Genomic DNA, 12690 nt, shown 5'->3' on the forward strand with positions numbered 1-12690 from the left:
ACAAAATTCTGTGTTGAGACACACAATGCACATCCTGCAGTTTTGTACATACATCATCACAACATCTATGAAAAAATGCTGACAATATGGCGTTCCTTTCATCAAAATGAGAGAGCTAATATAAGGTGCATTTAAGGAAAAAGAACAGAACATGCTGCCAGCTGTTTGTTGCTCACTATGTCATCACTGAGTGAATTACGACGTTTGCACTGCTTCTGCCGACAAGGAGACAGTCCTTCTTACCATTTTTTTATTGCTTTGGTTGATGGAATGCCCTTTTGCCTACTCTTCTCCAGCTTCATGGTCCTCCATGGACTACTTATGGATCTACCAATTATAGGGACAGAACTGGATTCACATAATAGTTCTAGCACCTCCATGCAACAGTGTTTAAAAATGGGGCACACTCATTATTGATCTCTTCCTCCAACATCACTTCCATGTCAGCAACTTCTTAGATGAGCAATTTCTGGACATAAATTTAGAGCTAGGCCTGTATTGTAGCCGGACTAATAGATCTGGCCAAAATGTCAGGTTTTTCATGAGAACAATTATTATTATATAGTTAAAGAAGCTGACCATTGTTTGAATAGGAATATCCCCTGTTCCCCAAATGAATCTGATGTAAAACAAAGCAAACAAGTTTAATAGTTGAGTTGTAAAACATAGAACCCTATTCAGAAATTATATTTTGCCACTTTGCTTAATTTTTTTCCAAATAGACATACCATTTTTATTTTCATCTGTAAGAAATGACTACAACATTCATTAACCAAATGCCAAACTGGTGATATCATCTCGCTCTTCTCTTTGAAATCCTTTTAAGCATTGCCAGAATTTTTAAGGAAAAAAAATATTTTCACATAATGCATTCTCTTTCAAATGCAAATGCATAAAATGGCCCCAACTCAATTTTATACTGCACCTGTTTAACTCAGGCTTGTGCCAAATGAAGTATAACAGAATAATTTTAATCTAAAATTTCTAACGTGGAATATATTTAAACCCTCCAACCTAATTTAAATAGCCACGGAGGAAGACTTACAAGCATTTATTTGAAAAATAACACCATAAAAGCAAAGCAATGCTTGAAAAATATCTGTGAACCAAAAAAGGATATTAAAGAGGTTCATCCTGTCCTCTGACTCTCTTGAAGAAACATATAATAGAGGGCCATAGAATCTATCTCAGCTCCAAATCTTTATGTAATAATCACATAAATTCTGATAGAAATCATTCTAATCTGTTTAGACAGCATGATGAAACAGTTTGTCTATAAACATTAATATATGTCAAGAATTCCACATGTGGTGGAAGAAGTTGGCAAAATCAGAATCCCCTCTCATACAAGGATCTTAGTACGTATGTATGTATCAGTATATGTGGTGAGTAAAGGAACACATGGTATAATAAGTTTCTGCCATAATTATATATGTGCAGCCATGTCATACATCAGTATTGGGAAAGGGTTAGCTGTATAATTCCACAATCCCCCTCCAATGTTCTCTAAAGCTTGTATGGGCAAAAGGAGTTGTCATCTGCATCTCTCTTTTACCTAAATCCAATTCCAGAAGGATTTGAAATGTTAATGTATCTGCATCCATTCTTTTCCAGGGGAACGATCTCTGCAGAACTGGTAAATCTATGGAAGCAAATTATGTCAAAAAGAAAATGGGAGTAATTACTAGAATTCTAAAATCCCAGTAATAGATGTGTCTTTATGTAGTTTATATCTGGATGTCTCTATGTTGATGGAAAAGAGTGGATTCAATTCTTAATTTTCATTGTATAAAAATAAATGCCCAATATGTGCTAAAATAGGTAAAAAATGAAAATAGCTCCCCTTCTACACTGCAACATGTAAAAAAAAAATTAAGCTGGACAGCAAATGAATATAATAATTGCACTGCTGGCTCAGAGCTAAAAGCCATCTAATCCACCATCTCAATACCTCTGAGAAACATAAAAGGAAATTGGTTGAGACCATGGAGAATCTCTCTAATAAAAAAAATGGAAAACACAGAAATGGGTTAATGGACTGGCAGTAAATGGCAAACTATATAAGAAATAATAATAAAAATAGTTTCATTTACAAGAACATCCATGACAATCCAAACCCTTATGCTCTTGACTGCATGAAAAGACTTTAGGCTACCATAAGATGCTTTCAAAGTCATCTATACGACTCTTTAGGTGTCTTTTTTTATATCATCATCTAATGATGGAATAATGCACTATTCTGAGAAAGTTGTGTGACTATGACTGACATCTCAGTAGGGCAGTCACAGGCAATTTGGGGAGTAAATAGGTGCATTATGCATATGGAAAACCTCTTAGTGATTGTTTCATCCTCAATCATTATATCCTTTTGAAACATCTCCATAGATTGGAACATGGGGCGTAGTGAGATAGTGGGTTCAATTCAATATAGAGGAAAGACTCAGAAGACAGTTTTACTAACGAGGGATATATTCCCAACTTCCTGATCATTACGTTGTGGATCATTCCTTTTATTCTTTCCTATGGTTTAATTATCTGCATGCAAGGTTTTCTAGTCATGGATGAGGAATCACCGATGTTTGTACTGTAATAACCTGTTCCATAAGATATTAAAAGTCCTAAGCTAGGATGAATGCACCATATGCACCAATCTGTTCTGCTATTTTCCCTCTAAATTCATTTTATATTTGTTTATTGCCAAATTCAATATGTTGCAAAATACTTGTAGGAAGTATATGTGAGGAAAATTCTAACAGCATGGTGAAATTGGTTATGAAATTAGTTAAATTGGATTCTCTGATAAAATATTTAGAGATTGATTAGATATGGTATAGAATATGCAACTTAGTTTTCTTCCAGCTAACCGACTGTATTGAGCACAACTAGATGACCTTGAAAATTAAATAGGATCAAAACTAGTTAGTATTTGGGTAAAAAATAACCCAGGAAATACTGGATAATTTTCTACACTGTGGAAATTTAAAAAATATTTGTTAAAATTATATTTGGAATAATAAAATAATGATGCTATACATTAAATAATTCCTGTTATTGGGCAGTATAAAAATATAATAAGTAATCCTTAAGGATGTTTTAGTGCAGGCGATGTCACGTGACGTATTGGGACTTCCCCCCCCTTCGTTAAACCAGGCGTGGGCGTGGCCAGCGCGTGACACATCTGGCCCGTGGGCCAGGAGTTTGACAGCCCTTCTTTAGTGCATAGATGAAGAGATCAAATGCATATTTCTCATACATATTGGGTCTTATGGTGGATGGTAAACTCATACAAAGACAGATGCAGGCTATTGTCCAGATCACCTAAACTTAGATCACCTAGACTTTGCTCAACAAAACACATTTCATTCATCTCCATAAAAATTGTTATCAGACAATTTTGCAAGATTGGTGCTGAAATACCTTTGGTGTTTTAGGCATCAATTTGTATTTTATATACCAAATTGCTATCCAGGAAACACACAATATTGAATATAGTGCAGTATTTTTTAAGTTTGAAATGTGAGCACAAGGTGCTAGAATATATAAACTTGATTTTGCACAACGTATTTAATTTGATTATGGAAATAATATATTTTATGTATTTGTACAATACGTTGAATATTAATAAGCCAGCTAAATTGGTTTTGTTGCACAAAATGGTGAGTCACAAACAACCACAGTAAGGTTAAAAGTTATCAAACTGAACATATTGCATAAATCTAGTCATTGTGTTAATGCCAGAGAAAAATATTATAAATCTCTCTCTCTCTTAATAATAATAATAATAATAACAGAGTTGGAAGAGACCTTGGAGGCCTTCTAGTCCAACCCCCTGCCCAGGCAGGAAACCCTACACCATCTCAGACAGATGGTTATCCAACATTTTCTTAAAAATTTCCAGTGTTGGAGCATTCACAACTTCTGAAGGCAAGTCATTCCACTTATTAATTGTTCTAACTGTCAGGAAATTTCTCCTTAGTTCTAAGTTGCTTCTCTCCTTGATTAGTTTCCATCCATTGCTTCTTGTTCTACCCTCAGGTGCTTTGGAGAACAGCCCGACTCCCTCTTCTTTGTGGCAACCCCTGAGATATTGGAACACTGCTATCATGTCTCCCCTAGTCCTTCTTTTCATTAAACTAGACATACCCAGTTCCTGCAACCGTTCTTCATATGTTTTAGCCTCCAGTCCCCTAATCATCTTTGTTGCTCTTCTCTGCACTCTTTCTAGAGTCTCAGCATCTTTTTTATATCGTGGCAACCAAAACTGAATGCAGTATTCCAAGTGTGGCCTTACCAAGGCATTATAAAGTGGCACTAATACTTCACGTGATCTTGATTCTATCCCTCTGTTTATGCAGCCCAGAACTGTGTTGGCTTTTTTAGCAGCAGTTGCACACTGCTGGCTCATATCTAAATGGTTGTCCACTAGGACTCCAAGATCCCTCTCACAGGTACTACTATTGAGCAAGGAACCACATATACGGTACCTGCGCATTTTGGTTTTTTTGCCTAAATGTAGAACCTTACTTTTTTCGCTGTTGAATTTCATTTTGTTAGATAGAGCCCAATGTTCAAGTCTGTCAAGATCTTTCTGTAACTTGAGCCTATCTTCTGGAGTGTTGGCTATTCCTGCCAGCTTGGTGTCATCTGCAAATTTGATGAGTTCCCCATCTATCCCCTCGTCCAAGTCATTGATGAAGATGTTGAAGAGTACTGGGCCTAAAACAGAGCCTTGGGGTACTCCACTGCATACTTCCCTCCATGTGGATGTAGTTCCGTTGAGGACTACACGTTGAGTGTGGTTGGTCAGCCAGTTACGAATCCATCTGGTGGTGGTGCTGTCTAACCCACATTTTTCTACTTTATCTAGTAGTACGTTATGATCTACTTTATCAAATGCTTTACTGAAGTCCAAGTAAATTATATCGACAGTATTCCTCTGGTCTACTAATTTTGTCACTTTGTCAAAGAATGCAATAAGATTAGTCTGGCATGATCTGTTTTTGACAAACCCATGTTGGCTTTTGGTCATTACTTTGTGTGCTTCTAGGTGTTCGGTGATTCGTTGCTTGATTATCTTTTCCAGAATCTTCCCCGGTATTGAGGTCAGGCTGATAGGTCTGTAGTTTCCTGGATCTGTTTTTTCCCCTTTTTTGAAGATGGGAACTACATCAGCTCTTTTCCAGTCCTCTGGCAGTTCCCCTGTGCTCCAGGATCTTTGAAAGATATAGTTCAGTGGTTCTGAGATTTCTTTTCCCCTTCTTTCTATACATTCTTCAGCAATGCAATAATAGGCTCCAATCGCTGTTATGTTAACTTATTTTTTTACAATATCATTTGTCTGTAGCATGTAGATCTGCATAGAAACAATATTTTAAAATTAATTATGCTTGTTCATAAGTGCATTCCTCTTACAAACCACTTGGCAGACTGTGAGGTTTGGCTTTCCCTCCTTCCAGGTAGCCAGAACAAATTATTCTGCCAAGTTTTTATTTTTTTTATTTATTTATTTATTAATCATATTTATATACCGCCCTATCTCCCAAGGGACTCAGGGCGGTTTACAGGCACTAAAAACAGATAAATAGAATATAAATACAATATAAAACATTTAAAAAACTTATTCTAAAGCCCGTCCAATTAAAAATAGAAATAAAACCCAATTTAAAACCCAAAATTTAAAATCTAGCTCAGTCCTGCACAATTAAATAAGTATGTTTTAAGCCCGCGGCGGAAGGTCCGAAGGTCCGAAAGCTGACGAAGTCCGGGGGGTAGATCGTTCCAGAGGGTGGGAGCCCCCACAGAGAAGGCCCTTCCCCTGGGCGTCGCCAGACGACATTGCCTCGCTGACGGCACCCTGAGGAGACCCTCTCTGTGAGAGCGCACGGGACGGTGGGAGGTATTCGGTCGCAGTAGGCGGTCCCGTAAATAACCCGGCCCAATGCCATGGAGCGCTTTAAAGGTGGTCACCAAAACCTTGAAGCGCACCCGGAAGGCCACAGGAAGCCAGTGCAGTCTGCGCAGGATAGGTGTCATATGGGAGCCACGAGGGGCTCCATCTATCACCCGCGCAGCTGTTAAGTTCACTTAAGTTCCCCTATAAATTCCCATTTGCTAGTGAATTTCATCTGTGAATGCTCATTCTGTATTCATTTTACAAACTTCTAACAAGTTCCAGTTTTATCTCTTCTAGTCAGTTTCACAGCAGGGAAAGAAAACTTCTAGATTTCTAGACGTAATACAGGTAATAGTCCTCGACTTACGACCACAATTGACTCCAAAATTTACATTGCTAAGGCAGTTGTTAAGTGAGTTTTGTGCCATTTCGCGACCTTTCTTGCTGGAATTGTTAAGTGAATCACAGCATTTGTTAAGTTAGTAACACGGTTGTTAAGTGAATCTGGCTTCCCCATTGTCTTGGCTTGTCAGAAGGTTGCAAAAGGTGATCACATGACCCTGGGGCACTACAGCGCTCACAAATAAATAGTCTTCCTCCAAGAGAGATGGGCCCTTAAGAAATACGAAATATAAATAAAATAAATGAATACATACCAGTGGCTAAATGTCCAAATTTTGATCACATGACCACAGGAATACTGCAATAGGCTTGTGAAAAACACTCATAAGTCACATTTAGCTTTAAATGGTCAGCAAACAAATGGTTGAAAGTCGACAATTATCTGTACATGTCATCCATCATTATCCTACACATTTTTGAGGAAGAATGAACAATATTAGAAAGATGGATTGGAAATATGCAACTTTTATTTTATTAGCTCTTTTATTCTTGACAGGATATGGCAAAAGCTATTTTGGCATGTACTACTTTGCTTTGCCCAAGCAGTATTTTCAGTTCCAGGTCTAGTTCTTGGCAATGCAGTCTATTATGGACAAGGAACAAGTTCAGAGGATGTCTACCAAGATCAAAGAACTGGAAATTAAGTCCTAGGTGGAATAGTTAAAGGAATTGGGTACATTTAGTCTATCTAAGACTATGACTGCAATCTTTAATTACTCAAAGAGCCTTTGAATAGCGCAGGCAGGACTTGTTCTTTATCATTCTGAAGGACCAAACCAGAACTGGTGGTTTGAAACCACAATGAAATAGATTCAGATATGAAATGTCCTCATAGTTTTCAAGCAGTGGAATAGAATATTGTCACATTTATGTGCTGTCCATTTCACAGTTCAAGGCAACTCTGAGCAGTTTATTTATTTGATTTTGATTTTTATTTATTTGATTTATTTGGTTGCCTCCTGAAGTGCATAGTAGCATGTTCTCCTCCAGTGGACATCTTCAAAGAAAGGCTGGAAAGCCAACATTGTGTAGTGAATTCTGCATTAAGAAGGAAGCTGGACTTGAAAGGACTCTGAGGTCCTTTCAAGATGGATGGATATTTCCCCACTATCTGCTCATCCCTACCTTAAACTGGCTGTCCATCCTAATTCTTATCTTCATCCCCTGCCTCTGTTGGCTCATTCCTAGACACAAAGCTAACATTTTGTACACCTTGAGGCTGCAAGGTACAACTGTAGATGATTTAAGCTTTGTCTTAACTTGTTGCCTAGATTAAGATGATGTCATGGGATAAGAGGAAAAATGAGTCTTACCACTGCATGATTGTGCTGTGGCTAGGTGCAAATGGGGACATGGATTATGATTTGTAGTTGTTTCAGTGAATCCCAGTCCTGTAAAATTGTGTGGATCAGATTGTGTGGATCAGATTCAGGGTTTTGTGCTAGTTCTGCACCTTGATAATTATGCCACAAGTGGTAATGTAAGTGGCTATTACATCTCTTTTTCCATAGACAGATATCTGTAATTTTACAATAGGCTCAAGTAGTTCATGACAAACTGAGATTATCTATTAGAACTAATGCCTTGGATTCACTTTTTGTCCTCTAAAAGCCCCAGATTTAATCAGATCTGTGATTCTTATGGATCTTTCCATGCTGGATTCCATGTAAAACAGACAAATCTATTTTGGTTCCATGTTTTCCCACGATGTAATGCCAACAGCGATTAGGAATCCCAAACCATTATGGCCCATTCTTTATAGATAAATGTCTTTTGCACTTGGAAAGTAGCTGAGATGGATTCATTTTGGGAAATGAAAATACCATAATGCTGGAAGCTGGCAATTTGCTTCCTATATTTTTATTTTATTGAAAGTAAACCACCATTCAGTTCGGGCAGGAAAACTGGCGGGACTCAGCAAGCTGTCTGACGACCCCCCGGCGCTCCCCTAAGACCACCCTCTGAGGAGACCTTTGGGCCTGCCCGGGTCGTTTGGAAAAGCAGCTATTCGGGGAAAGTGTTTCAACTTCCACTTCGGCAGAAGAAGTGGGTGCCTGGGAGCGGTAAAAGTACAAGACAAGGAAAAGTGTGAGGGGGCGGCGGCTGCCTCTTTTCCCACGCCACCGATCTTTCGCTCTCTTTCTCTCCCTCCGCCCCCCCCCTTTTCCCCTCCTGCGCAGGCTGCTCCCTTCCTACCCCGGTTACCGTGGCAACCGCCCGGATTTCCCCGGTCCCGCGTCTGCTGCGGAATCGCTCGGCAGCAGCAGCAGCAGCACCCACCGCCGCCGCCTGCTGCCGGAATCGCTCCTGCTGCCGTTGCCGCCGCCGTCCTCACCGCCTCGCATGGAGCTGCTGGCTGCCGCGCTCAGCGCCGCCTGCGCCTTGGACCACGAAGGATCCGCTGAGAGCCTGGCCGCAGGCCGCCCGGCTGGCAGGTGAGGGATTCAAAAAAGTGGGATGAGTTCGCGCGTCCTCGGCGGGGGCGCCCTTTCCGCCCCAGCCACGGCCGCGTCGCCACTCGCTCCTCTCCAGAGCGCCAACTCCGGCTGCTGCGCCTTTCCTGGTAGAAGCTCCAGAAGTTCAGTTTTGTTTTCGGGCCCGCCTGATTCCAGCAGGGAAAGGGGAGGCTCTGCAGCCCCCAGCCAGCTGGCTGGCGCTGGCTCTCCCAGACCCCCAATTTTCTCCCTGAGCCCCCAAAGGGCGCGCAAGAGTTAACTCCGCCGTCTATGGAGCCTCGCCCCCGTTTGGCTACCTTCCCTCCTTTTTCATTTGCCCGCGTCTAGCGCGGTTACATTTTCTCCGCGAAAGAATACCCGAGTCCCCCTCCTGCCCCGGGGACCAGAACGAAAGACTTCTAGTTAGGGAGACCTTATGCCTCTTCGCAGGTAGCGTCAAGGAAGGACAGCCGCAGGCTGATGACCGAAACCCCGATTAACTCACTTTGATTTGCCATAATTCCGCAACCACTCACACAGCCCGGCTAGTCGCTGCCTTGGGAAAGCGGGGATTCCGGGCAAAGGCTGGGAAAGAGGCTCGAAAGAGATACTGACGCTCAAGCGGTGTTGTTTCCCTCTCTCCGTCTACCAAAGCGAATCTCCTTCCATGGCGGGGCCAACTTCTTTTCCGGAGGAGACCCCTGAGCAGACTGACTGCCCGGCTGCTTTCCCCGAAGCGCTGCAAATGATTCACCCCATGACCGCAGACTCTTGGAAGAACTTCATTGAGGAAATAGGTAAGGGAACCCTGCCCAATGCAATCCTGAGAACTGGGAGCTGCGTTGGAGTGGGAAGACGTATTTAAAGACCTCCATGCCTGTTCTGTTTGAGAAAAGCAGTTTAAGGAACAGGGTCATTAAGAACGGGGGTTGATAACATTTGGTTCCAAGAGTGCCACTTGGAAGGGCTTTTATTCATTTGCTTGCTTGCTTGTTTGTTTGTTTATATTTAGCAGGTGGCATGTACTGGAGGCATGCAATATTAGTTGATAAACAAAACTAATAAGGGAAGGGTTCAAAAAAAAAGACTTGCTGGCCACAACAAAAAAGGGGTGGGGCCATGATTGCAGCTGCCATCTTGCCTTTTTTGACCCCTGTCCCTGCAGCTCTCCCCACACATAGGCTTTCTTTGAAGTTCCGGTTCTGTGCTGTCACAAATTTGTGCAGATAAAAGTTTGGATGTCTTATTGGATGGAGATTAGGAGAAGTTGATTCTGAATGACTGTTTTGAAGCAGAACAACATGCAGAGAAGGAGATAAAGTCGGAAACTAAATTGTAAAATTTAAATACCATTTGAATGGTTGAAAATAATTTGTATTAATATGCAGCAGAAACACATCAATAATAATATAAAACACATTAAATACATGCTGCCCTTTATATTAAAGTATTATATTTACTTCATTCACATCCAACTTCACCTTCAAGCACAAAATAATTTTCCTATCTCTCATCTTTCATTATTTAATGTGCACATTAATGCTAGAGCAAAATTTTGATTATTAAGTAAATTTTCAACAAGTATTGAAAATATGTTTTTAAAAAATGTAGTTCAAGGAACATTATGTATCATTCCATAACATGTCTAAAAGCAATTTCTGTTTCTCAGTTACGTGTGGGAAGCTAGCATGGTTTCCAAGATACAGTTCTCCTACTGCTATTTTAATCTCACTTTGACTAGTGTTCCAAAAACAAACTGATTGCGGCAAAAAGCTACAGTTTGCAAGAAAACCATTTTTATGGTGACTTTCCTGTGACAAACTATGCATGTTTCTAAATGTAGTTATGTTGTATGTACAATATTAGTACTATGCATTGATCCATAAAAGTAACTTCTGAATAAATACTTACAACTTGAAATAAAATGTAACTTTATTAAAATTTGTATTTAAATATACAATGTCAATTCAATACTTTATAAAATTGAAAAAATTATTTAAGCGTTGTTAAACTTTAAAATGGAGGAACTTGACAGAAACCTAGCAGAAATTTGAATGACTTTAGAATGAATCTTTTAGAATTTTGAAATTGACATTTAGATTTGTTTGAAACAGCATTTATATGGTGAGGGTCATATCTTCATATTTTCAGTGATGCTTACTGCAAGATTTCATTCTATAGAGCAGGGCCAATAAAAATTCAATACCAAATTTCTGCAATTTCTAAGGAAGATGAAAATTGATGACGATGATACATATTTTATTTGTATTTGATGTTTTTGGTGGTCTTTGATGTTAATTGTGAAGGAGTTCTGATATTTCTGCAGCATTTCATAACATACGCAAGACTGGTCCTTTATTGTTATAGCTTAAATCTGAAGGTATTAAACATGCAATAAAACCTGAATTGATTGCTCATGATAGATTTTTATGTAGTTTTGGCTTATTTAAATAGTAATGTTTTATTTTGGCTTTTTTAATATAGTGATTTTGTTGCAATTTTATTTCATATTTTGCTCTGAAGAGCAGAAAACCACTAATATTACTGAATTTTTTCATACCTTTAAAATTATGAGATCTTAAAATGTTTTCACTCTATAATTTTTCTTCATGTGTCTGTGTAATTCTAGGTCAGATTACATGTGAATTTGATAGATGGGAATAAAATACTGTTGTTGTGTTTCACCTATTATGTTATTTAAATAATTCCATTAACCACTTTATGGAGAGAGGAAGTTTCATCCCTAATCCTATTCTGTGCCAGGAAAATAAATTTTCTTTTATGTAAGAGTAAGAACGGTGCAATTAGAGAAGTAATTACAAAGAATAAAATTGTAACTTTATTGGAAATCATAGAGAAGTAAAGAAGTTTTGGATGTTCATGTGTATTGTTTGGTTACAGTTACACATCCTTTGTATGTAAGAGAGGAGGACTGTTTGGAAATATTCTAAACCTAATTCAAAATATTTAATAGAAAATGGTGCACCAAATTCCATTCCCCCAATCAAATGTTATAAGCTTATTTCTGTTTTATTTGCTGTTTTTCATTCATGCACATCCTGAAATGGAGTTCATATAATATTCTAAGCTGTAATTTACTTTTTATTCCTTTTCTTTCTGTGGATTCTGTGCAAATCCAACCATGTTTTATTCAATAAAGCATGGTGACTGTATATTAACTCCAGACCCTTTACCCTCTGAGCAATCTTCCCCCATAATAAAAGTATGGAGACCAGCCAGTAGTTATCAAAAATTCCCAGGCCAAGTAGTGGCTTCTTAAAGAGGGGGTACATTACCTCCTCTTTCGAAGCAGGGCATTCACCACTATGGTGACTCAGTTCCCTTTTAATAATAATTTCCAGACTTTTTTGTTTTTCATATTGACAGTTTTAGGTTTAAGATGTTAGGTGGCAGATAATAGTCTGTTTGAATTCTATAGTCCCAGAACACTTCAACTTCTTCGTTTTCTATTACTTTGTCTATTTTATTGGTCCCATCAGTTCTTGCTTGCAGGCGAATGGTATTTTTTGCGGATGTCCCAAAGTACCATTGTTGCTACTTTGGCATGCCATTGTTTGTATTCGATCTATGCATTCTTCTTGCAATGGCTAGTTAGATGGTCCACTGTTTCTTCAGCTTCTTTGCAGATATGGCATTTGCTGGATGGATAAAAGAATTAAAGATGAATTTAGTCAAAATCAAATGGAAAAACTAATAATAGCAGAAGTGGTTAAAATGGAATGAAAATGTTTAAAAACTGGGCATCTCCTAGAAATGATCAGTTGCATGGCTTTTGGCTCAAATATCTGACAACTTACATTCAATTCTAACTAAACAGTTTAATGAAGTATTGAGTAAAGAGACATCAGAAATTGGTTTGTAGCTGGGAAAGCTAATTCAAAACAAAAAGCAAAAAGACACTATCAGAAAATTATAGGCCAATAACATGCTTGCCTAAAA

The 12690-nt window shown here is 38.9% G+C and overlaps 1 protein-coding gene across 2 annotated transcripts in view; it reads left to right on the forward strand.

The window, feature by feature from the left end:
* Nucleotides 1–12690, forward strand: part of NGEF (neuronal guanine nucleotide exchange factor) — a 75006-nt gene that overhangs the window by 29153 nt on the left and 33163 nt on the right. For both annotated transcript variants that reach the window (XM_058186968.1, XM_058186969.1), the window contains exons 4-5: nucleotides 8476–8730; nucleotides 9385–9527. In XM_058186968.1, coding sequence (XP_058042951.1) covers nucleotides 8476–8730; nucleotides 9385–9527 — 398 coding nt within the window. The remainder of the gene's footprint in view (nucleotides 1–8475; nucleotides 8731–9384; nucleotides 9528–12690) is intronic.

This window comes from Ahaetulla prasina, chromosome 6, assembly GCF_028640845.1.
Source record: "Ahaetulla prasina isolate Xishuangbanna chromosome 6, ASM2864084v1, whole genome shotgun sequence".
Classification (NCBI taxonomy): domain Eukaryota; kingdom Metazoa; phylum Chordata; class Lepidosauria; order Squamata; family Colubridae; genus Ahaetulla; species Ahaetulla prasina.